The 27,026-nt window shown below is 42.9% G+C and overlaps 1 protein-coding gene across 2 annotated transcripts; it reads left to right on the top strand.

Annotated features, from left to right (window-relative positions):
* Positions 1-5,829: 5,829 nt before the first annotated feature.
* On the top strand, positions 5,830-24,567 carry PPIF (peptidylprolyl isomerase F). 2 transcript variants are annotated; one of them, XM_063133167.1, is made up of 6 exons: positions 5,830-6,228; positions 12,583-12,613; positions 13,512-13,600; positions 17,647-17,743; positions 20,437-20,512; positions 23,020-24,567. In XM_063133167.1, the coding sequence occupies exons 1-6, from the start codon at positions 6,013-6,015 to the stop codon at positions 23,153-23,155; spliced, it is 645 nt and encodes a 214-aa protein (XP_062989237.1). In that variant the 5' UTR covers positions 5,830-6,012; the 3' UTR covers positions 23,156-24,567. The 2 variants fall into 2 exon arrangements, with proteins under 2 accessions (XP_062989237.1, XP_062989238.1); XM_063133168.1 differs by lacking the exon at positions 5,830-6,228 and adding an exon at positions 6,976-7,022 and having other exon boundaries at positions 23,020-24,565.
* The last annotated feature ends 2,459 nt before the right edge of the window (positions 24,568-27,026 follow it).

Below are 27,026 nucleotides of genomic sequence, written 5' to 3'. Positions count from 1 at the left end.
CCTCGAGTAGCCGTCCAGTGGAGCTCTTCCGGGTGGTCCGGGGGCTGCTAACATCCTCCCCAGCAAATGAGGCCCTGGCTCTGTCAAGGACCCGGTGACCTTTTTGCATCACACTTTGAGGACAAGATCGCTTCTCTCCGCAGCGAGCTTGACGTTGTTTTTAGTGCAGCTCCAGTTGAGGTGTCCGATGCCACCATCTGCCCAATTTTGTGGGATCAGTTCCAGTTATTGTGGCCTGATGTGGACAAGGTGCTTGCAGCAGTGCGACCGACCACTTGCCCTCTCAATCCCTGTCCCTCCTGGCTTATAAAAGCAAGCCGAGGGGTTCTGACTGGGTGGGTCCAGGGGGTGATAAATGCTTCTCTCCGGGAAGGGGTGGTCCCTGCTGTCCTTAAGGAGGCAGTAGTGCGACCACTCCTGAAGAAGCCCACCCTGGATCCGATGGTATTAGGCAACTACCGCCCAGTTGCTAACACTCCTTTTTTAGGGAAGGTACTTGAGAGGGTTGTGGCGAAGCAACTGCAGGCACTCTTGGAGGATACTGATTATCTAGATCCATTCCAGTCTGGGTTCCGATCTGGTTACGGGACTGAATCAGCTTTGGTCGCCCTGATGGATGACCTTTATCGAGAGAGGGACAGGGGGAATGCAACCCTGTTAATCCTGCTTGATCTCTCGGCGGCTTTTGATACCATCGACCATGGTATCCTCCTGGATCGACTCTGTGGGATGGGCATCAGAGGCACTGTTTTACAGTGGTTCCGGTCCTACCTATGGGGTCGTTTTCAGAGAGTAGCATTGGGTGACCAGTCCTCGGCCTCTTGGGAATTGAGCTATGGAATGCCGCAGGGCACCATCTTGTCCCCAATGTTATTTAACATCTATATGACGCCGTTGGGAGCAGTCATTAGAGGATTTGGAGCTAAATGCCATCAATACGCTGATGACACACAGCTCTATCTCCCTGTGACAACTGAATCAGGTGAGGCTGTGCAGGTCCTGGACCAGTGCCTAGACTCAGTAATGGGCTGGATGAGGGCCAATAAACTGAGACTGAATCCTGGCAAGACGGAAGCCCTGTGGGTGAGTGGTTCCCGAGTCTGGGAGACAGGCTCATTGCCTGTTCTGGATGGGGTTGCACTGCCTCTGAAAGAACAGGTTCGTAGTTTGAGGGTACTCTTAGACCCATTTCTGTCGTTGGAGGCTCGAGTAGCCGCCACAGCTCAGAGTGCCTTTTACCATCTTCGTTTGGTTCGCCAACTACGGCCTCTCCTGGACAGGGATAGCTTGACCACGGTGGTACAGGCATTGGTAGCCTCAAGATTGGATTACAGCAACGCGCTCTATGTGGGGCTGCCCTTGAAGCTGCTCCGGAAGCTGGAGCTAGTGCAGAATGCTGCAGCTCGGCTGTTGTCTGGAGTTGCCCCTTTCCAGCAGGTAACTCCTCTCCTGAGGGAACTGCACTGGCTGTCTATTCGCTACCGGGCCAGGTTTAAGGTTCTTGTACTTGTGTACAAAGCCCTAAACCACTTGGGACCAGGATACCTGAGAGAGCGCCTTCTCCCTTACCAACCTGCCCGGTCTCTGAGGTAATCCGAGGGCCTGCTCCTGGTGGTTCCACCTAGATCCATCCTCCGATTGGAATCCACCAGGGGAAGAGCCTTCAGCATGGTGGTGCCCCTCCTGTGGAATTCCCTGCCTCTGGAGGTCAGGCAGGCGCCAACCTTGTACTCCTTTCGGCGCCTCCTGAAAACATCTTTATTCCAAGAAGCCTTTCTCTAACATGCAGCCTTGGATTACTGTTATTGCTTCTTTTAAATTTTGTTTTAACTGTTTTTATTCTGTTTTTATTTTCATTTTACATTGTACACCGCTCCGAAATTTTTCAATGGGGAGCGGTATATAAATATTCTAAATAAATATATAGAATGCACATATTTCTGGCCATTTTCAAACTGATCCTTCAGGGGTGTGTGTGAGAGAGAGAGTGAAGTCATCCCAAATCTCATGGATGGATGTAACCTAGGCCCAGATAATAGACTTAACCAGAAACTAAACTTTCCATTATATACCAATAGAAGATGGCTCATTTCTAAACCATTACCTGAGTCAGAAACAAGAATCACCAAAGGATTATGAAAGAGCTTTAGCACTTTGAACACCTTGTGAAGTGCTCTGAAAATGTATGAAGTCACAACCAGCTGTGTCACAAACAGACAGGTCTGACTGTGTCACTTATTTCTATTTATAAAGCCTGTTTCACAAAGCCTGTTTCATAATAAGTAATTATCTGCTTCAGCTGTACATACTTAAAGGACTACAACCATACATCATGTGATGATTAGAAACTCTTTGCCTTTGACTGTGCGTTTCTTCACACTAGTACATAGGATAATTAGAAGCTGTTCATCAAGTTTTCCTGGTGAATCTTAAACTCTCTGTATGCAGCAGGGACTGTGCCAATCAGATGGTCAGCTGAGAGTGGGGTGGTGACCCCACAAAATATGTACAACTCCCAAAAAGTAATTGGCTGAGAACAATTTCATTGATGATGCAAGCATAGCCCAAATCCAGTAAGTGGTACTATGCTTCCAGCCTTGCACGTTGGATACAGGATCTTTATAGATCACTTATCATCCATTTGTAGGCACCAAGCCTGATCTGGAAAGGGATCCATGCAGATACCAAATCCTATGCATAGTCTATATGGTTTGGGTCCAGGTTATTTGAAAGAACGTATTCTCCCTTATAAGCCTGCCCGTGCTTTGAGATCTTCTGGAGAGACCCTTCTTTTAGTCCCACCTTCTTCACAGGCACGCTTGGTGGGAACATGGGAGAGGGCCTTCTCGATGGCTGCTCCGGTGCTCTGGAACTCTCTTCCTGGGGAAGCTAGGCTGGCTCCCTCCTTGATGAGCTTTCGGAAGCAGGCTAAAACCTTTTTGTTCAAGCAGGCCTTTGGAGAATAATCCAGCCCTCCATCTATGTTAATGTTTTATAATTTTGTTGTGTATTTTTTAATTGTTTATGGTTTTGTTTCCCTCCCCCCCTGTATATTTTAAACTTTGTAAGGCCGCCTTGAGGCCCAGCATTGGGCAAAAGGCGGGATACAAATAAATATAATTAATAATAATAATAATAATAATAATAATAATAATAATAATAGTCTAGCCTTGCTGGGTAGGGACATGGGTTTCTATGACCATAGAAAGAAAATGGCTTTTGTAAAAGTTTGAGTAGAAATGTGCATAAATAGATTTCACAAAATCTATTTGTGCTCGTGCATCTATTAATTTAGCTTTACTATTCTAAGCATAAAATTCAAATAGCTGGAATTCCACAGATTAAAGCTGTGGTACCACAGAAGGCCAAGTCAGGTTCTGACCATTTTGGGTCTAACCCCAATATTGGACAAAGCTCATATAAGAAATAAATAAGAAAGTATTACAACCATTTAGTTCACACTGAAGTATTAATATAACCTTCCCCACGGCCATGCTGGCCCAGGATGATGGGAGTTGCCATCCAACACATCTGGAGGGCACCAGGTCAGGGAAGGCTACAAGTAGTTTGTAGCCTTCTCTGCTGTGGCACCCCGGCTGTGGAATGAGCTCCCCAGAGAGGTCCACCTGGCGCCTACACTGTACTGCTTTCGTCGCCAGCTGAAGACCTTTTTATTCACTCAGTATTTTAACACTTAATTTTAATTTAAATTTAAATTTTACTGTTTTAACTCTGTATTTTAATCTTATATCAACTTTGCTGTGTGGTTTTATCCTGGTTGCGCTTTTCGTAATTGTGTTTTAACCTGTTGGGTGTTTTACTGTGGTTTTAATTTTTGTGAACCGCCCAGAGAGCTTCGGCTATTGGGCGGTATAAAAATGTAATAAATAAATAAATAGTTCCCATTTCCACCCCCCTCCACACACACACTGAGTTAGCTACATAAATCAAACAAATAAAAGTAAACAACCATGGTTTCCAGTTTCCTTTGACAATGCCCCCCAAGGTGCCGGTTAGTAATTTTAAACCCTGAACCTAATGGTCTTATGGGGGTGGGGGTGGGGCATTCGATAACTGTATCATAACTACAGGAATAAAATGGGAGTTGGCTTCTACAAAATGTGTGTGCTAACAACATTTACTTGGGACTAAGCATCATTTTGTTGTAGAAAATGAATATGAAAGCGTAAGAAATAATTATATGTGCATCTGTAAACTTGGACAGTGGGAGGGTAGCAGCATCAGGTGTGGTGGGGGCCCTCATGCCCATGTTAGGCCAAGTATTGATACAGGGCAAATTTTCAACTGAATGGCAGGGGGAGGGTAGGCTTGACCTGCAGGGGCCTTAGACTTCAGCCCTGAGGTCCAAGCCCAGCTGCCCTACTCAATGTATCCAACATAGTGGCTACTCTCACAGACGAGCGAGGCTGCAATACTTTACCACACTAACCTGGGAGTAAACCCTATTGAACTCACAGGTAATTTTGGAATAGGTGTGTATGGCTGAGTTCGGGCGACACGCTAATCAACGGTTTCCCATTCTGTTCCTATTACCGCCCCCGTTGATTAGCGTCTTGTCCGAACTCAGCCAGCAGGTTTGCACCTACATGCTATTAAGCGCCACCTCAACGGCCAAGGGCCTATCCGAGCTGCGACCCCAAAGCGGCCTTTTCCCCTCAGAGCCGCCTCAACGGCCGAGCGCCTATCCGAGCCCCAGCCCCAAAAGGGCCTTGTTTCCCCCCCCTCAGAAAAGCCCTCAGAGCCGCCTCAACGGCCGAGCGCCTATCCGAGCCCCAGCCCCAAAAGGGCCTTGTTTCCCCCCACCCTCAGAGCCGCCTCAACGGCCGAGCGCTTATCCGAGCCCCAACCCCAAAGCGGCCTTGTTTCCCCCCCCCTCAGAAAAGCCCTCAGAGCCGCCTCAACGGCCAAGCGCCTATCTGAGCCGCAACTCCAAAGCGGCCTTATTTTCCCCTCAGAGCCGCCTCAACGGCCGAGCGCCTATCCGAGCCCCAGCCCCAAAAGGGCCTTGTTTCCCCCCCCCTCAGAAAAGCCCTCAGAGCCGCCTCAACGGCCGAGCGCCTATCCGAGCCCCAGCCCCAAAAGGGCCTTGTTTCCCCCCACCCTCAGAGCCGCCTCAACGGCCGAGCGCTTATCCGAGCCCCAACCCCAAAGCGGCCTTGTTTCCCCCCCCCCCTCAGAAAAGCCCTCAGAGCCGCCTCAACGGCCAAGCGCCTATCTGAGCCGCAACTCCAAAGCGGCCTTATTTTCCCCTCAGAGCCGCCTCAACGGCCAAGCGCCTATCTGAGCCGCAACTCCAAAGCGGCCTTATTTTCCCCTCAGAGCCGCCTCAACGGCCAAGCGCCTATCTGAGCCGCAACTCCAAAGCGGCCTTATTTTCCCCTCAGAGCCGCCTCAACGGCCAAGCGCCTATCTGAGCCGCAACTCCAAAGCGGCCTTATTTTCCCCTCAGAGCCGCCTCAACGGCCAAGCGCCTATCTGAGCCGCAACTCCAAAGCGGCCTTATTTTCCCCTCAGAGCCGCCTCAACGGCCAAGCGCCTATCTGAGCCGCAACTCCAAAGCGGCCTTATTTTCCCCTCAGAGCCGCCTCAACGGCCAAGCGCCTATCTGAGCCGCATCCCCAAAGCGTCCTTATCCCCCCCTCAGAAACCCCCTCCGAGCCGCCTCCACGGCCGAGCACGTACACCTTCCCCGCTTTCTGCCCGCCCCCGTGACGTGACGTCACGCGCACGCCTCCACGCTCGCTCGCTCGCTCTCTCCCTCGCTCGCCCATCCTTGCCTCTGGGGGGCGCTGCCGAGACGCCGGCGGAGGCGGAGGGAGGGAGGGAGCTCTTAAAAGGGCCCGAGCGGCTGGGTCCGCAAACAGGCGCTCCAGTTCCGGCCTCGTCTTCTTCTTCTTTTTCCCCGTAGAGACGCACACGTGCTTTGGGCAAGGAGCGCGCTGACGCCTGGCGTCCGTCCCCAGCCCTGCTGCTTCGCCTCCGCCGCTCGCAATGTTGGGGCTCAGCTCGGCTCGCCGCCTGATGCTGCTCTTGGTGCAGCCTCAGCCGGGCCGCGCCGCCGGGGAGCTGCTGCTGCTGCAGATGTCCTCCGAGCGCGCCCTGAGCCGCGCCTGCAGCGGCCAGAGGCGGGACGGCGACGGCGACAACCCTTTGGTTTACCTGGACGTGGGAGCGGACAACCAGCCCCTGGGTCGGGTCGTGTTGGAGGTACGCGTGACCCCCTCCTCCCTGTCTCCTCTCCGGTCGGGCGGACCCGCTCTCGTGTCTCCAAGGTGCCCTTGGAGCGGGTCTGGAAGGGGCATGAGCCTTGCAGCAGCGGAGGTGTTTTGGACTGCAACCCCCATCATTCCTGGCAATGGGCCATGCTGGGTGGGACTGATGGGAGTTGAAGTCCAAAACTTCTGGAGGGCACCGGGGCTGACTTTTAGCTGGGTTCTTGCCCACAGTTAAGGAAAAGGGGGCAGGGGAGGCGAGCACCCTTCTTTTAAATCATTGGCCCGGTTCAGACAACACGCTTAAACCGTGCTGCTTAACCACAAAATGGTTAAGGGAATACGTTGACCTTAATGCATTCCACGAACCATTTTATTTATTTATTATTTATTTAGAATATTTATATAATGCTCCCCATTGAAAAATTTCGGAGCAGTGTACAAGATAAAATAAAAACAGAACAAAACAGTTGAAACGAAATTTAAAAGAAGCAAAAACAGAAATCCAAGGCTGCGTATTAAAGAAAGGCTTCTTGGAATAAAGATGTTTTTAGGAGGCTCCGAAAGGAGTACAAGGTTGGAGCCTGCCTGACCTCCAGAGGCAGGGAATTCCACAGGAGGGGCGCCACCACGTTGAAGGCTCTTCCCCTGGTGGATTCCAATCGGAGGATGGATCTATGTTAAGTAGCATGGTTTAATGTGTTGTCTGAACCAGGCCACTGAAGGGTTGCTGTTCTTTTAACATCAGCTGTTCAGCAGGTTGAAACGCTGCCTATTATGCAAGTAGAGGTAAGAAAGCAACACCTGTTGAACTTCTGCCTGTTACGCCGCTATATGTGTTGTTACAGTTGGGTGGTCCGAACTCCCCCCGGGCTCCCCCCCCCTCCCCAACCCGGCAAGGCTTCTGTGTGTCTAACACTGGCAAAAACAGGCAATACTTTATTCTCTCAACCTGCATACTGGGGAGAACCTGAAGTGGTTAAGTTGCTGTGGTTTAAAGGAGCAGGAGGCAATGCCAAAGAAAACTTTGCAACCCAAAAGTCAACAGTCTTTTGTATTCCTGATTAAGCTGAAAAAGTTATGAATGTGTGTTTGTCCTCTTCTCTGAATCCTGTTTATGCGAGGAGTGTCTTTTTTTGTTGTTTGCAAGTGTAGACTGCTCACTTGAGGGAATGGTATTAAAGGCAAAACTGAAGTACTTTGGCCACATAATGAGAAGACAGGATACCCTGGAGAAGAGGCTGATGCTAGGGAAAGTGGAAGGCAAAAGGAAGAGGGGCCAACCAAGGGCAAGATGGATGGATGATATTCTGGAGGTGACAGATTTGACCTTGGGGGAGCTAGGGGTGGCAACGGCCAACAGAAAGCTCTGGCGTGGGCTGGTCCATGAAGTCACGAAGAGTCGGAAGCGACTGAACGAATAAACAGCAACAAAGTGTAGACTAGGGCCAGGAATGGTAGTTTTATTGGGAGTTGTGACCTTGAATAGTTCCCCTGTTTTCAAGGTGCCTCAGCCTGCTTACTCGGAGTAAATTATATTACTTTCAGGGGGTCTCATTTCTTTTATTTTTATTTCCAAGCAAATGAACTGTAACTGTCGATTGTATCCAATATTGGTCCTAGTTACAAAGAATGGGATTTAAATTCGACTAGAATCCATTAGATTCAGCCCAGTGATTTTGCAATTGAGAACTGAGTGATGAAAAGATGGATCCCCCCAACCCTTGCTTTTGATGTGGGAATATGATTGGGGGGGGGGGGCTTAAGAACTGCAGTGAGACATTCCAAGACAAAAACTCACACACACCCCACCCCAAAGTGTAGACTTAAAGATCTAACCAGAAGAATTTGATAGTGCTTCTGGGAGGCACAGATTGGGATCTTGACACCCCTCCAGAGAAAGGAAATTCCAAAATACTGGATAGTTAGAGAGCCCTGCTTTTCATAACCTTCGTTGCATGTAGGGGCTTTGGACAAGGAGAGGGTGGCACAAACTGTGTGTAAAACTCTTGAGAACTGAGTCATAGGATTGTGTGAGCTCCAAACTAATCAGGAAAATAGCTTGGATTTGGCTAAAAAGAGGGAAAGATCATAATTTATTTAGGATTGTGAATTCTATCTAGTCTAATAATTGATTTTCTGGAAAAGGTTAGTTCTGACCCCCAAAGCCACTAGACCAAAATGAATTAATTTGAAGAAGTTGCTTTTGGAGCTGAGAGAGATTTATTAGAATTTTAGGGAATATCTTGTATTGGTAGAAAAAGTTGCTGATGGTGGTTGGTTCCCTCATGCATTTCTTTGACCTCTTTGGGTGCTTGTCCTTAAAGAATGTCTAGCAATAGTCCCATGGCTACAGCATGGATTTGTTTTTGTTTTTTGGCCAATTAAAATCTTAACCAACGTTGTCTGTATTACTTAAAATACATGTGGTTCTTATGAAAAAGAATCCTGAAGCATGTAACATGCTTTCTGTTGAATCAACTAATCCTCAGAATATTAAAGACAACTTTAAAAAAGCAGGGTTCTTGCATCTTGAGTGTCTGCGGGAGAGAGGCGATGTTTTCTGTAGCCAAGTCCACTGCATTTCATCACAAAGAAGCAGATAACCAGAGTTCATTTTATCTGAATACACATTGTGTGCCCATGATAACTTCTTTGATAAGAAAAGCATGCGGCCTTGAAAAGTTTCATTGAGGGTCTGGTTATAGTGAACTGTGGAATTGAGTTTATGAAGATGACAGGCAAAGTAAATTGGGTTTAGGATTGTTTATTCAATTGCTGTAATTCTTGTGGTGCTGGATTGTGGACACAAGTTGGTCTGATTTTAAAATAGACCCAAACTCTACAAATGGGTATAGTAGTATGGGTTCTTCTTTAAGGGAAATCCTTAATTATTGACCCGGTACTAAGAAACTGGCAAAGAGAATTCTATGTCAAGAGACAGAGAAGCACATACTCATACACTTTATTGATAAGGCCTCCACATGTCTATAGTGTGCAAAAGAAGAATTTGTGGTGTGTCTGTCACATTTGTATGTCTCCCTTCCTCTAAGAATCACAAGCAACATAGAGAGGGGGTCATCCCATTTCATCCGCACAGCAATCATGTCAGGTAGATTAGACTGAGATAGTGGCTGGCCCAATGTCGCTCACACTGGTTTGGATACCCACCCTTCTAAATTCTGAGCAGCATAATGTTTTTAGGAAAAACCGATATCCATGGGCATAGTCTAAATGTGTCCGGTAACTGCAGTTGGTTGAGAGCTGTGGACATGTGTTTATGTCTCATTTGCAGATGTAGTTCTCCACTTCAGACATTATGCTTACTACTAAAATGTACAGTAGGCATGCTGTGAATATTTGTCTTTTGTGTTGTGCAAAGCAGCTCAGAGTGCAATTGGTAGGGTAGGATCTTGGATATGCAAGTTGACTGATATTGTTGGAAGATCATTTCTGCTTGTGGTTTCCTGGTCAACAGCTGGTTGGCCACCGTGTGAACAGAATGCAGGACTAGATGAACCCTTAGTCTGATCCAGCATGGCTCCTCTTATCAGCCCTGAATGAGAATGTGTGGGAAGTTGTTTTGAAGGGTGCGAGCTAGCTGGGTAGGATAGCCCTGTGAATGGAAGGAGGAAAGGATTGGGAAAATAAGGTAGCTGATGCTAGCTTGTGTGTCTTAACTTTGAAGCTCAACTAATGCTATGTCATATAAATACGTTGTGGAAATCATTGAGATATCCTTTGGAATGGAATTTCCAATCCTGATTACCTATGGCAAGTCAGAATCCCTTCCAGATGAGCAGGAAGGGAAACTTTTTAAGAGCTGGTACTATCAATGTGCTCCAAATCTATGTTACACACATGTGTAGGCAGGCAGACTTGTAAGGAAAATAAGCTCAGACTTGGGCAACTTTAAGTGATTCCATGAAGCCCATAGACAAAAATTATATCAGAATTGGTTATTCTTTGGTTTTTCCATGTGCCTTTTTGAGAGTTTTGGATACATGCCACGTCATGCATATGGAAAGTTCTGGGGCATGAAGGATTCATTCTAGTGTAATCTGCACATGTAACTACTTGTAAGATCACTTCCAAACGCTGGATGTGTTACGCCCTACGTCATAAATTGTCCTGATGACACTTTCAAATGACTGAGCAGTTTTATAGACAACATCTTGTGATGTTAATCACGTAGGTCAGAGGCAAGGATGTTCAGAAACATGAAAATATTATACAAGGCAAAGTTTGGATAGCAGGTTGCAAGCAAACATTCCTTCTGCAAACATAACCATTTCTAACGTTCCAACCTCCCCCCAGCCTACATATAGCTGAACTAAGCCAGGCGTGGACAGACTTCAGTTTTGTAGTATCTACTTTGTTTTTCATGAAAACCCTAAAATCCACCAACCAGAGGCAGCTGCAAAATAGTGGTCCAGGAAGGTACACATAAATTGTGGAATAAGGGACTGCATGCTTACCCCAGGAATTTGTTTTCAGTACCAGAACTAAACAGATTATTTCACACAGAAATCTGCTCCTGTTTTCTAGTTTAGGAAGAAAGTAAAGCCTTTTGTTGTCACTATTGTTAAACCACTCAAAATAGGAAACACTTCCTCATTTACTGCAAATCGGTAGATCTGGATTTACTTTCTCCCCATTCCTGAACTCAGCTATAAAAGCACAATACTACTTATACATTGAAGGCTAATGTAGCAAAATTCTACGGTTGTAACATTTCTTTGCCTTTTGGGAGACAATCTTTAAAGGTTTCCTAACTGCTGTGTATGTAGATTTTTATATATAAATACAAAGTTCTCTTTCTCAGCCAGCCTTCTTCCTGATTAGTTTCCATATGAGCTACTGCTTTTCTCTCTCACTGTGGCCTGTTTTAATAGGCTTGCTTAATGTGTTAGAGAATTTGAAAGGCAGTTAGTGTCAGTAGAGCTCTGGTTTGTTAACTATTTTTATTGGGTGTGAAGAAAACCCTTTTAGCTGAGTGCTGTATGATAAAAGGAGAAAAGGACACAGTTGACCCATGTTTGGATTGCCAGCTTTCATTGACGAACATTTAAGTTGCTCCTTATTTTCAGTGTAACAGGAGTTAAATTTGAGAAGGATTACGGGTATACATTGAGTCCCAAACCTTTCTGGCTGGTGGGTACATTTGGAGTTTTGAGAGCATGTTATAAGTGCTTTCACAAAATGGCTACCATGAAGAGGATTTCCCATTCACAAAATGACCACCATGCTAGTCATGGCCAATCGTAAAACACCCATTTCTCAGAAGGCTAACTGGTTAGGCTAAAAGAAAATGAACTTGCCCAAGAACCTCAGTACAAAGCATTGGTGGGTACTGAGTTCCAAAACAGAAAACCATTCTTGGGCTCAAGTGAGTAACTTTGCCAAGAAACTGAGAATAAGACAGAGGTGGAATCTGATCTCCAAATGTTAATCACATATGTGTGCTCCTCTAAGGGCCTGTTTGGACATGATTTCACCTCTGCCCTTAGTTTGTTCCAGCTTGAGAGCAGGGCTTGCACTCCCTCCCTTGCAGGGTAGAAGCCCACAATAGTTACTTGAACACAGGATTTTAACTCTGATCCTAGTACTCTGATCCTAGTGAAGCAATGTGCAATTTGGTAGCAAGCTTATCCTACCAAAGAGTTGTGGAAATCTTTGGGAACTCCAATGCCACCTGGACACACTAGTCAATGTTTATAGATAATAACCATAAGCTCAGTGTATCATATAAAACTCTCCCCCACAGATGTTATAATTTTCAGAGTTCTAAAACTTGGTGTATAAGGACCTCTTCACACATGACACATCATGACTTTTTAGGTATACACCTAAAATGTAATGTGTAAATGTCATGAGCAGGTGCTCCTGGAAAAACTGGTCCACTTGTATTTCAGGGTGTATACTGTATTTCTTCAATTGTAAGACGCACACTAATTTCAGTACCACCAACAGAAAAAAAAAACCTAAGACACACCCACGATTCTAAGATGCACCCCATTTTCAGAGATGTTTATATGGGAAAAAAGTGCGTCTTAGAATCGAAGAAATAGGGTATTTGTAAATATTATGCCAGCATAAGAGTTGTTCATGCAAGACGTCTTGAATTAATAGGTGAAGATGTTTAATTGAATGAAGACAAAGGCACAGGTTTGCTACTGATGTATTATGATTTGTATCAGTTATACTTGGTACAGGTTTTATTATGTTGATCTCCCATTAAAATGTTATGCCTCTTTGCAGTTTTTTTAATTGTAAAGAATGGGCCATATATTTTATGTTATGCTGTAAAGTGTTTTCTCAGTCTTTCTCTTTTTTTCTCTCCTAATAGCTGAAGGCTGATGTGGTGCCAAAGACTGCAGGTAAGGCAGGGCTTTTGCCAGTGCTTAATCTGATTTTTAAAGTTGCTTAGTTTGTGTTGGCAAGAAAATGAAGGAAAATTGAAATGCTTTTTCCTAATGTTTCAGTAAGCATTGTGGTTGCAAGTGTAGGCAATAAAGAAGACCAACTTCCTTCACTTCATCATTCCCTCCAAACAAACATACCCCACAATAAATGTTGCAAAAATGCAGCCTTTGGAGGGATGCAAAAGGCTGCTTTCTAAGGGGACTCTAGCTATAAAGTGCTGGAGTGTCCGTGGAATCCTATATGCATCATTTGGGATCATTACACCTGATTAAGAAGGTGCAACATTGCAGACTGAGGCTGTGCCACTTTAGGCTGCAGGTGGGGGCTCACATGATTGAATGCATATAAAAAACTAGCATTTGGGGAGAAGCTAGCCTACTGGGGAATGTTTCTACTTGGCTTGCTAAATTTCTGTGTGCATTCAGACCTTTGAGCTCCTACTTGCAGTCTGAAGTGGTACAGCCCAGATGTAGTTTTACCACCTCAGTGAGAACTCATCCCAAAGTTCCTTTTATGTTCATGGTAACAGCACATATGTTACCATGTTGGCAACTGGTTTGCTTTCGGCATACCTAAAATGTAAAGCCTTTTCCTAATGTATTTCAAGTATGCATATCTCAGTAACCCAGAACAGCAGAAGGAGTCTTTTATTAAATGCAAAAATGTAACTGTAAAGATGTACCCATTATTATTTCTTTTTTCAGTTTCTTTCGATCTGTTTTAAATACTGCCCTGAAATGTGTTGTTGTTATTGCTTATAGTTCTTGTAATGGCCAAAGTGCTTTTTTTTTTACATTTGCTTAGTTTTTCTGTTAGTTAACAAAGCTGACCTGTCCCTTTTCCACTCCCCAGAAAATTTTAGAGCTCTCTGCACTGGAGAAAAGGGTTTTGGATACAAAGGATCCTCCTTCCATAGAGTGATACCTTCTTTCATGTGTCAGGTAATGAAACCAAACGTTTCTACTAAGCTCCTTGAAGTTTCGAAGAAGCATGTGAAGTGACTCTTTATAATTGGATGAAATGCAGTTTCCCGGAAAAAGTTTTCATGGGTGCCAGAATCGCTGTTAGAATAGAAACACTTTCCATTATTGTAAGCTGTTTTTCAGTAGTAACTGTCAAGTTGCTATATGATAATCCAGTGAATTCTTAACATCCCTGGGTGATATGGCTAGCATCTTTCAGAAAGAAAACTGGTAGTATTAAGGAGCCTTGATTGATCAAGATATCTGGGACGGGCATGAACCATGTGTCTTGGAATAGAGCACAGGCCGAAGGAGCCATGTATCACCCACAGTGCATTGCATACTGGTGTACAATCAGTAGAGTGCGGGTGCTGCTAGCTGAGTGCACATTGTCTCTGATCTTGTGTTTTCGAAAATTGACGCCTTTCAAACACAGGAACCTATTATATCAGTCTACTTTAAAATGGCAGTTTGCAACTGATAACTCTATAACATCGTAAATGTGCAAGTTTAGCAGATCATCATTTAATGTGAGTAAACAGCTAGTACTGTCAAGACTGCTTTAGGAAACCTTGTGTAAAACTATCTGGGCTTTTGTGCAGTAGTGAACGCCTTTTACCTCTCTTAAAACAAACAGTTTCGCTAAAGGGGGCATTAGTTAGAAAAAAAAGATTTTGAGTGTTTTATGTAGAACTGGTAGGAAGAAGACTGGTGGCATGCCTTTGCCCATTTTCATTTGACAGCATCGTCCTCATTAAGCTGTATTTTGCTGTTGATAAGAGTAAATATTTTAAAGAAAAATATCACAAGTATCTTTACAAATACTAAACCTAAAAAGGATATTTATTTATATTGTATTGCAGTTAAATGTCACTGAGATGTTTGACTTGGAAGTACATGTCATATGACAGTTCCTTCTAATTTGGAAGCTGAATGACACCAAATTGCTGTGAATAAACCATAAAGGCATTTTGTTTCCCAAAGTTAAGGAGACTGTACAGCCTAGATAAGAGAGCAGGAGGTGGGTCCATGCAAAGTTAAATCTGCATAGCTGCTTTACTGTGTGCTGAGTAATATTGGTCTTCCCTCTTCACATGGAGGCTGTATTTCAAGGGTGTATGTAAGTAAATGGCTTTGAATACATTTCAGATGAAAGCTCCTATAAAAATAATTATGGCCTGGGAGATGTATTCAGGAAACCACTTTTATGTTTCACAAAAACAGTCACATGGCCCTTTGACAGCCATTTCACCTGACATTGTTCTCAGGGCTGCCTCTAGATGCCCCAGGAAGAAAGATGAGCCTGTACTTGTGCTCCATTCTGGTCTGAGATCTTCCCCTTTTGGAATCATATTGCTTTCTTCCGCAACTCAGTTCTTTTCCTTCCTCTTCAGGGAGTTACAGTGGTGACTGACTAGTATCAGGGAAAAATACTGTTAGGCTGGTCTTACATGTCTGTCCTTATTTGTGGGGCGTGGTGAGTGTGGATGTTGAAAGGGAAGTCATTCTTGTACATAAATACTGTCCTCGTTGCAGAAATAAGGAGGACTGGGTATCGGATAATCCATAAATAGTTTTCCACTTTACCTTTTCAGTACTTGTCACAAAAAACTGTCTTTAACCCCTGGTTTTTCTCTCCTCATCCTACTCAATGGTTGGGTGGAAATATTTAATATCTTTGCTTAAAAAGAGCTCTGTGTTGACTATGTTTGTTATGTCTGTCACAACAGACACCCTGATCTGAAGTACACTTACTTGAAAGTAAACCCCATTCTGCTGTGACTTAATGTAATATTCATCTTCTAATCCTGTAATAAGAATGCCTGTCATTCCACAACCAAAATGTGACGTCAACATGACATAGCTAATTGGTACAATTAGAGGCGCTGATCCCTAACAATTTAAATACACTTAAATGATAGGGTGTGCTTCCTGGCATGTTCAGGTACAACCAAGGTATTGTGTAATGTATTAAATTCCAGTCACTGTAAAGTCTGTTGCCCTCCAGGGGATTTAGACTACAGCTCCATAAGAACCAGGCCGCTAGTCAAGGATTATGGGAGTTGTAATCCAAATTGCCAGGAGAACAACGAATTGTCTACCCCTGCTTCAAAACACAGCCCATGTTATCTTGGGGTTTTTTTTGTAAAAGAGTGTTGGTCTATTTTGGGGAGAAAAGCTATTGCAGCAAGCCAACACGTGAAGGCAATTCCAGATCACCTTTCTGTCATAATGCTATCAATAATTACATAAACTATCTAGACAACTGACTTCCTAGTAAACATGGTTAGAAATGAATAAATAAGGAAGCCCATCATGCATACAGTCTATGGGTTGTACACTTACAAACCACAGTTGTGTAAATGTATGTCACCTTGAGAGGGTTCCACCCTTAAGGGACAGCCTAGAAATAATTTTAGATACCCTAAATAACAGCATATTATGTTCATCATCTGACAGAGGATGTCCAGTGAATTTCAATAAAAACCTTTTGACTTTTCTGACAGCTCGAAGTTAATTCAAATGGTCCTTGTAGGTCTATTAGAGTAGGCTGGTCGTTTGAAAATTGTCAGCAGATGAGAGCTTAATAAAACCTCAGATAGCAATACTATTAATGCCAAATTCAAGCGAAATGGAAAGTTCACTTGTGGAACAGGCTCTCTCCTCTCCCCTGTCCCTCCTGAAAATCTTCAGAAGGTCTCCCAAGCTTCTGGAGCAGATTTTGAGGGTTGCTGGGGGAAGGAGGAATTTCCTCTCCAGGTTCTGCTCACATGGAACAGTTCCCTGAGTGGAAAAGCTTCATTGGATTTCCCCCTTTATGCATAACTTGGCGTTATTGCCAAATATATTATCTTCCCTGTTCCTGTATAGTATAGTGAAACTCCTTGGGTGACACAATAGGGTTGCACTATAAGTGTCTACACTTTCACCACCAGCAGCCTGTAAAGTAGAGCAGGAGCAGAGAAAACTCAGCGTTATCAAATATAACATGTTGGGCTTAACAAAACATTTTGTGGGTAGACACAGGAATATTTTTCACATATCTGTCACACCTAATTTCGCCCTGAGAGGCTGCATTCTCTAGGTGAACATTAAAACTTGAGCCCATTGAAGCAGAGTAATACTTACGTAATAGGTCTGTGCTGACTAGTTCCTTTTCAAGACAACCAGTAATACTTAATCCACCCAGCTCCAGTGACTTTTACCTATATAAACAAATGCTGCATAAATTATTGCTAATTTTTAAAGAATTCATTATCAGTGAGGCAAACTAAATTATGCAGATGTGTGGTGACTATTTACCATCCCATCAATGTTAATATCCAGATTTTTTTTTTTTTTTTGGTTAGAATTATGAGCACAGGATATTTCTAGTTTCGTTAAGATTGTTACTTATTTTTTTTACCATGGAAGTACAGCTTGTATTCACAGAAACATGAAAGTTTCAGAGTCAATTTATACTTTTATGTGGGGGTAGGGGAATTAAATGGCACAAATACATATTACTAGTACACACGTGATCCAATATCTGGATTTCCTTGCAATTGGAGTCCAACTTCTGTATTCATTGTGGTGAAACCTGACCACACAAACATACACCATTCAGAATTGATTTGTTTTTGGCATGTATTACTATGATGCCCCAGGCCACCCAGTAGATTTCATTGCCGATTGTAAATTTGAATTCCCATTTCCCCAGCCTAAATCACTGGCTCTTTAATTATGATATTAACGTATATTTCCTAACTGCTCAAAGCACTTCACATATATTGCCTTAGCAGGTCTACACAATAACCCAGTAACGTGTGGCAGTATTGTTCCCTACTTTTACAGATGTGAGGCAAAAAATGCTCGGTCATAGTCCATTTTCCTAACCACTTTACCCTACTGGCAAATCTAGTAATATAATCATTTAGAAACATTCTATATTATAGGTATTATCTGTTGTCTGTAAGCTTCATTTGGATAGAACTCCTCTGGTTTGCTATGTGTTTTTAATTAGAGATAAATTGTATTCCTTCCAGGGTGGTGATTTTACTAATCACAATGGCACAGGAGGCAAATCTATATATGGCAGTCGATTTCCTGATGAAAATTTCATCCTTAAACATGTTGGACCAGGTAAGCAAACTTTCTCTTCCCATATTTCTAGCTCCTCTTGTGTGCCACTAACATGTTCAGAGTGGGAAAACTCCACTTCATGGTTGAGTTTTTAAGGGGTACGCCCCACACATATTCTAAATCTATCGTTATGTGACCGTGGGTTACTGTGGAGTTGAGTAGAATCCATCATGACGTTTGATTGACAGTTCTTCTACCCTCTCTCCTCCCCCGATCCTCCCAGTGATATCCCATCAGCCATTGCTACAAAAAACCAATCCCAGTAGCTCTCCTATAGCGGCACTCCGTCTTTTTGCTGCTCTCACCAGAGAACTCTGTAGACAGTGGGAAAATAAACTCAATAAAACAGAAAACTCCATGGAGCTTACCACAAAACACACAACACAACAGTTGTGCATGAACTCTCCTCTGCACAGCGTGGATATTCGGCATGGAGTATTTTCCAAAACAAACCTCCACTGTTGCATGGAGTTTTCCCGCCAGACAACACATTTCTCTACGGTGGTGTAATAACTCCACCATGTAGTTCTAAAACCACTATTGAGAAATGTGTTGTCTGAACTGTACTAACAGATGTTGGAGGTAGGGAAAAGCTTGGTATGGATTTCCAAGTTTGTTAATATGACATTGACTGTATGACGAGCAACAAGGCCAGCTTCTGGGAGTGAATGTCCCAGGGCTTGGCCCTCATGTCAGAAACTCATTCTACACTCCCTGTTGAAATTGAGTAGCTACTTTTCATATTGTAGCTGTAAATGTGATCTCATTGGGGAACTTGGGTTCAATGTCAACAGTATGCAGATGACACTCAGGTCTATTTCTCCTTTTCACATGATCCTGATCTGGCAGTGAATTGTCTGAACAAGTGCCTGGAATAAATAATGTCTTAGATGGGGGGACTGGGGTGGGGGAGATTCAATCCAGATTATGTCAGAGTTTTTGTTGGAGGAAAAATGGGTGAATTGGTATTTATGCTATTCTGTTGATGAGTTTGCATTCCCTAAAGCAGGGGTGGGCAACTTGTGACCTGCCAGATGTTGTTGGATTGCAATTCATTTCATCCCTCGCCATTGGCTATGCTGGCTAGGGGTGAAGGTAGTTTCATCCCAACAACATTTGGAGCGCAAGTTGTCCACCTCTGTCTTAGAGGGTTAGGTTCACACCTAGGTCATAAGAACAGTCATGTTGGATCAGACCAAGGGTCCATCTAGTTCAGTTCTCTGTTCACACAGTGGCCAAGCAGCTGTTGACCAGGATCTCATAAACAGGGGTGTTCCCAGTGCTGGGAAATGGAGGACAGAGTAGTATTCATAGCCCAGAACTACTGAATTGGATTAATGTATTTGTTGTGGCCCTTTTGAGGGGCGAAAAAGCTGAACTTCCCATAATTATCCATACATTAGTAACCTCCAGTGTAGATTAACTATGTGTTGTACATGGTGGTGCTTCTGAAGACTACTTGGAAGCTTGAAGTGGCTCATTAAACTACTTTTTCAGCCTTTTTTGCTGCATCTCATAGAACTGATTGCATCTTGCCAGTGCTTAAACATCACTGGCTCTCTATTGGTTTCCAAGTGTAATTCAAAGTCCTTGTTGTTACCTTTTAAAGTCCTAAATAGTCTTGAGGCTGAGGAATCTCAAGGATTGTCTTCTCCCATATAAACATGTCCACACATTCTGATTGCCTGCTTCATACACCCTCCTCTTCTGAAGTGAAGTAGATGACTTATGGGGCTGGGGGGCTTTTTGAATTATGGGATGCTTTTCTCAGCTCCATCTCAACAGCCTACATTGCTCATTTTTAAAGCTAACTTTTATTAATCTTTTATCCATGGACTTAAAACGTTTAGTTTGTAATATCTCTGTTCATATCTTTTAGTGGAGTGTTTTTGGTAGTTGTCAAAATGTTATGTGATTGTAAGGTAATTTTAAGGAGCTAAAATACCCCCCAAAGATGAGATGCCTGAATTTGAAATAAATAGGTGGAGGATTTGGGTCCCTGCGTTGAGAATCTATTTATTTATTTATTACATTTTTATACCGCCCAATAGCTGAAGCTCTCTGGGCGGTTCACAAAAATTAAAACCATAGTAAAGACTATAGGTTTTTAGGGGTGCTCCTTCCTTTTCCAGCTCTATTTCTGGCCTTTTTAGTAGCCTGGCGTAGAGAAATTAGCAAGTGAAGTTTACTGCAAGAGTGTCTAGAATAATATGCTCCTTTCACCCGCAGAATTATCCCTAGGAAAAGCTCTCAGGTTGCATAATGCTGTCCCAGTTATGCTGTTCAGCTTGTTAACATCTTCATCGTTTAGAGTGGTAGGCTGTGTATGTGATGTTCTTGCCTTTTTGCCAAGCAGAACTTGGAGCTGTTTGAAGAAAAGCAATAGTGGAGAGTGAGTTTAGCATTGAAGTTAGCTTAAAGGAAAGCGAGAGAGGAAATATTGGATTCCTAGCAAAGAGGATAGGATCAGTTGGTTCCACTGCGGAAGGTCTCAGAGAAATATGAGCTAGTGCCTTACTCTTCCACCACAATATTAGATCTTTTAGCACTTGCTTACAATGGGATGTTTTGTGAACTCTCTGGGATGAACATTCCCTATTCTAAATGCGGGATAAAAAACAAAGAGGAGGCTTCATGCAAAAACACCCTGAATTACTGTTTGTTTTTGTGCTGTCTTATTGTTGTGGTTGCAGGTGTTCTCTCAATGGCCAATGCTGGGCCCAACACCAATGGATCTCAGTTCTTCATTTGCACGGCCAAAACGGATTGGTAAGCATCCTGGAAATATGCAAATAGTCCTTTGTGACAAGGTTTTCTCAAATTTTGGCAAATAGCCCTGGTTGTGTTCTTCGTTAAGGAGCATGAGGGAAGCCATTGAGATTGTATGGGTTGTGAAAATGGCCTCTAGAAACTTCGTATATTTTAATAAGTAAATATATGAAGTTATAGTTATGGCTGTTCCTATTCCTTTAGGAAAGTAGCAGTGCTCCTCTGCAAGACTGCAAATAGTACAGGATTATATATTTTTAACATAACGTTTGCCCCTTTTGAAAAGGCCTTCTATTTGGTGAGTTTTCAAGTAGTGGCTGCATACAGGAGTTTATCCGGGCACCAATTCGGAGTGAGGGCAATAATTCCTTTTCTCACTCTGTATTGGCTTTGTGGTGTCATGTTCTCGCTATATGGCATTGACACGTTTGCAATGTGGCCCCCAATTGGCCAGGAACATCATACTGGGATACCTAGCGCAAACAAAAGGTGCAGAATCAGTTAAAGGAAACAAACAGTCACAAATTGCCAGTGTAAAGGCGATAAACAAAAGGGTAGGTGAGGTTGGGAAAAGTTTTGTTCATCCAACCCCTGAAAAATCCCCTTCTGCCTATAAACATTTTTATACAACTAATGTAAATGGCAAAACAAGCATTTATAGAACCATGTATTGGGTAGATGGTACAGGCAAAGCTTCAGTATTTACAAGCATCTATACTGTTGCTTACTCTTGCTGAAGCAAAAATTAGATGCCTTTCCCCTATGTAAGTTTCCTATATATCTAAAGTACAGGGAGAAAGACGACATTTTTATAACATGCATGCTTTTCGGCTGTTAAAATAAAGAGCAGAAGTCAACTCCATAGTCATCTGTAATGACTCAACACATGCAGTCAACAGACTGCTTGAGGGCTGGTGTGATTTGGATAAACACACCCATAATGAGTTTCAGAACAAAAATGACTAACCACTGGGTACATATTAGATTATGACGCTTAAATGTTCATTTGATCAGGCTGAACTGTATCGTTGAGGTTTGAGTGTTCTAACATGTGATGTCTCCGGCATTTGGTTTACACTCCTCAGGACTTAGTCAAACAACACTGCACTGAATCTGGGTTTTAGGTAATGTATTGCCCTGGTGTTAGCCTCCAACCTGTGACAACATACACACTTTCTGCTGAATTTGGACAAGGTTGGGGAGCTCATGCCCCTCCAGATGTTTTGGCCTCCAATTTCCATCATCCCTCACCGTTGGTTATGCTGGCTAGGGCTGTTTGGAATTGTAAGCCAAAACATCTGTAGGGCCTCTAGTTTTCCATCCCTGCAATAGAAAATCCTCCTATTGCCTTTTCTCCTATTACTTTTTCAAGTAACTTTGTAGAGTTCATTTATGTTGTCAAAAGTTCTGTGCTGTCCCAAGGTATACTCTGTTATTTTAGACTGAAAATATCTTGGTACCTCTATAAAGCAGCCTTCCCCAAACTGATGCCTTCCAGATGTGTTCGGATGCAACCCCTATTTTCCCCAGCTTCTATATGGCCAATAGTTATGCTGGCTGGGGTTGATGGGAGTTATAATCCAACACTGGAGGGCTTCAGGTTGGGAAAAGCTGCTATAAAACAGTGTATTTAGCGGAAAGATATTCTTCCTTCTCACCCCACCCCATCCAATGTTAAGCCTTAAAGCCTCCCTGTATGTCTTGCATAAAAGTCTTGTTCTTTTGGAGTACAATTATTGAAGGTAATCAAAGATGGCACTTGGTTATTGCCAACAAATTTAAAGGATAGGCCTGTTGAATAGCTTTTAGTAATTATGATTACATGAACAACCCTGTTAAGAAGCAGCCTGCATTTGAATACTTGTCGTGGGGACCAAACTGGGTGGTCTTCATGCACTGCTTGTGAGCTAGATATATCTGACTGACACTTCTTAAAAATTGAATGTTAGGCTAGAAAGAGGTCTGATACAGCCTGGCAGTTCTTATCAAGTGGGGTAGAGATAAGGAAGGAGTCTTCTTAGACCAGGTTGAACTCAGAATTATAGAATTCTCTGAGGACTGCAGCAAGGGCTTTGGACAGCCATTTGCCCACATCTCTGCCATGGTTACAGTTGCTTCTCTGCCATGGTTACCCATCCACTCAGTATGCCCATTTCAAGGTGCAAGAGACATAGCCATGTAGCAATGGCTGCAACTCTGGTTTGTCCATTCAAATGCTGCACCAAAATGTAATTTTTCCAAATTCATTTCAACCCATGCTTTCTAATTTTGGTTTGCTGGATGATTGCAGGCAATGGCTTGTCAATTCAGACATCATGCCAAACCATAGATAAGCTTCCTTAACTACTTTGGTTTGATTCTGAATTGAGCCTTTGTTTTGGGTTTTTTTTAGTAAATAAGGAAATCCTGTTTTTCAAGTCCGATCATTCTACCATGTCTTCCCTTTCAAGTGTAAAAGTAGCTCTGCATTTCCTTTTGCCTTCATACATTGTTTTTTGTTATTGCAGGCTGGATGGAAAGCATGTTGTGTTTGGCCATGTGAAGGAAGGACTGGATGTTGTGAAAAAAATTGAAACCTTTGGCTCCAAGAGTGGAAAGCCTTCAAAGAAGATAGTAATTACCGACTGTGGTCAGCTGTCATAATTCAAGGCCTCTCTGGTGATCCATACAAATCATTACTTGCACATTTCTCATCTGGATTTGGACTTATAAGAAAACTAAACTGTGCTGAGCCATGATCAGACACAAGTGTATGAAGAATTCCAGTTTTTAAAATCCACCTGAACCATTTTCAGTTTTTTAAAAAAGTTTTTGACATAGTACTACTATGATACTACTTTTGATATGTGTTGATCTAAGTGGAGATTGTATCTTATTCTTGATAACGGAAATGCAAGAACAAAGGCTGTTCGCAAAGGCTTGCTGGAAAACCTCAGAAATAGCATATAATGTGAACTGTGAATCTTACAGAAATGTGAACAGTGAGTTGTAAGAATCCTAATTAGTGTTTTCCAAACAAATAATTTGAAAATATGTAATCTAATTGAACTGGTACTTGAACTGTCCTATTTCAAGTGAATGTATTAACTCATATGTAATACTTGACACATATCTAGCCTCCTTCGATGGATATGTCAAACATGGGTAGCTAAGTGTTTAACTGCTGAGATGGATTGTTTCATTTTAATTGGCATGACTCTTCCTCTTCCCCCCACCCTCAAATAGTTTTTGAGATTAAGGTGATAATCATTTCATCTTATAGATCCTGAAGCTCCTGCCCCCCCCCCGCCCAAAGTGTTTCTCTATGGGCAGAGGGAATGACTGAGCATTAATCCATTTTTTTTATGGTATAGTTAAGTTCTCTCTCTCTCTCAGGATATGTGACCACATAACCAGTAGCATTGTCATTAATTTCAGGTATGTAAGAGTGAGTTCAGAATTCACTACAAGCCCACAGTGATGGAATTATGATTAATGGTACAGAGCAAGGAAGGATGGCTGAAACATCCTGATATTATCAGTGCTTACAAATAAGGCTTGCTGATGATCTATGAATTGTTGATGATCTCTGAAGTAGCCTAATAAGATCCTGGTGCTGCAGCTGCTAGCTGCCTGTGCATTTTGTTACAGGGCAAAAATAAACTGGAAACCTTACAAGACTGTTTTAAGGCCACAGCAGAGCTACCATTTAATTTTTAATCTAGATTATGAAGATTAAAGTAGACGCACCGGAGTGTATGGTGCAATAAACATTTAAAATGTGAAGGCCATTTTAACGTGTGAGTTTATATTTGTATAACACATGACACCACTGCAGGTTTACAATGCTACATTTGGCATTAGACCTATGCATGTGATGTGGAAGGCTAAGTATAATTTAAAAAACAAATGTGATACTGCTCTAGTCAATTGTTCTTGCATTCTTTGAAATATTTTTGAAATGATTAATTTGTTTGACTTACGTTTAGTATTAATAAATGGTATTTTTGTTGCATATTTTTTTTGTATATTTAAGATAATTAAATCCCTTTTGTAAAAAATGATGGCTCATTTCTTTCCTAAGTGTAATAGTTAAAGTGACTTACACTTGTGAAGAAATACAGAGTAGCTTTTTCTACCAGGTTTACTGTAATTGTACCATTTTGTGAACACGTTGCAGGTCACCACCGGAAAGCCAGCCCTGCCAGTCTGCTTAGCTCTTGTTATCCCTGAAAACCAGCCTTCTGCTTCTTGGTGTAACTCCCATCATTCCCAACCAGTATGGCCAGTGCGAATGATGGGAGTTACAATCCAGTACATCTTGCGGGCGTCAGGTTGGGGAAGGCTGTTCTGAATTAATGAAATGACCTTTGTTTGCTTCCTTTGCTGCTTGAAGGCTGTCTGAGTTCCTGTAACGCAGCCTTCCCCAATCTGGTGCCTTCCAGATGCTTTAGACCAGTGGTTCCCAATTGGTGGTCTGCGGACCCCAGGGGGTCTGCATAACCCACCCAAGGGGTCCGTGGCACCATTCACATATTCACCATTAATTTCTGGAGTCCACTGATGATGAATTCCTACCAGAAGTAGAATATATCACTGAGCACCTGCGTGATTTAGCGACTAGCTTCAGAGATGACTTCCCTGCACCTAATCCGGAAAACTCATGGAGAAGGAATCCTTTTGAATGTGGTGATGTACAACTAACAACTCTATCTGCGGAAGAGCAAGATGCACTTGTTGACATGGCTTGTGATGGTTCATTGAAATCATTTTTCAAAGAATATAGACTGGACCAATTCTGGGTGAAGGTTTCTCCTGATTAGAAGAAGTGAGGTGAAAAAGCTTTGAAACATCTAGTTCCCTTTTGTTCCGCATATCTTTGTGAACAAACATTTTTGACATTTTGTTATATGAAGAACAAACATAGAAATTGGCTCGATGTTGGTCCAGATTTGAGATTAAAAGTAGGAAATATTGAACCGGATGTGGAAGGGATTGTTCAGGACAAAAAGAGGCATGATTTCTCCCATCACGTTTAGGTTTAGTAGCTACTAGACATGTTATAATTTTTTCAGTTGTAAACTAGACGTTAGTAAAATTAAATTCGTCTTCATATTCCTAACTAAATCATTGTCAGTTTTGTGTGGTAATATCACAAATATGACAAATTTTATGGTCTGTTTTTTAGTATACCTAAAATCGTTTGTTTATTAGGGGCTACCCCTTATTTTCTCCAAAATATTGCTTTGCACAGGTAACTACCATAGAGATAACATTTTTTCAAAAGGAGGGGGTCCATGGCTTGGCATCTGAAAAACAAGAGGTCCACAGTACTTAGTTAATTGGGAACCACTGCTTTAGACTACAGCTCCCACAGTGGCTAACCAGCCATCAGCCAGGGATGAACAAGCGAGACATGGTGCAACAGCACCCTCCCACCCATGTTCCCCAGCGACTGGTGCACACAGGCTTACTGCCTTGGATACTGATGGCACCAACCATCAGGGCCAGTAGCCATTGATAGCCTTTGTCTCCAGGAAGTTATCCAACCCCCTTTCAAGGCCACCCATCATCCTTAACCACTGGCCATGCTGCCTGGGCTGAGTGGAGTTGTAGTGCAAAACATCTGAAGAGCGTCAGGTTGGGTGGGGAAGACTGCTGGAATGTCTTGCTGTTTAGGAACCACGGTTTGATATGCTTGCTAAAAGCATTCCCTTTTTCAGGGTGGTGGTATGTTAAACAAGACAGATCTCCCCTTTTGGAATGTAGATACCTCTGATCCAAACCTCATCCCTGATAAACCTGTAGTGCTACCTTCCTGAGCCAAGAGACTGCCTATTGCCTCTTAGTCACCCATTCATTTTCTATCTCCTGCCAGAAGCCCAGTAAGACGTGTGTGTGTTTCCTGGTCAGCACAAAACTGCACTTTAGCTGGTTGATGTTGCTCTAAGAGGAGATGCCTGGGTTGCTTTATCAAAGCACTGCTTTATAAAGAGGCACTCCTAATATATAGGGCTCCCTTTTGGTTCTAAACTCCCCCACTTAAAATTAAGTGAATATTCTTTATATAAAAAAGGCAAGAGTGATGCTAACCAGAGATATTCTTGTGAATGTTTTGGTGTTCGGCTTTGAGTGGTCTAAGACAGGTCCTGATTCCTGCAGCTGTGCAGCTGTTCTGACCTTGTGAGCAATTCCATCTTTGAACATTTTGAAGATGACCTACAGTGCTTGAACTACAGCACTGTTATGCACCTAAAACTCTTTTCTCATCCTTCCCCAACCTGCTGCCCTCCTGGTGTAATAGACTACAACTCCCATCATCCACAGACACACACTATTCTAAATGTAGTCCCAACACATCCAGGGGGCACTGGGTTGGCTTTATCTAATCAGCATCAAACTGGAGAACTTAACTACTGTGCATAAAAGTAAACATTTGGTCTATTCAAATGCTATGCTTAAGATCTAAGATTTTAATTTTTGATTTAAATTATGCATCTTAATTCCCCAATCCTATGTGTGTCTCAAAAGTAAG

Source organism: Elgaria multicarinata, chromosome 8, assembly GCF_023053635.1.
Source record: "Elgaria multicarinata webbii isolate HBS135686 ecotype San Diego chromosome 8, rElgMul1.1.pri, whole genome shotgun sequence".
Lineage (NCBI taxonomy): Eukaryota > Metazoa > Chordata > Lepidosauria > Squamata > Anguidae > Elgaria > Elgaria multicarinata.
The sequence above is the reverse complement of the archived record's forward strand: the minus strand, read 5'-3'. Positions and strand labels throughout refer to the sequence as shown.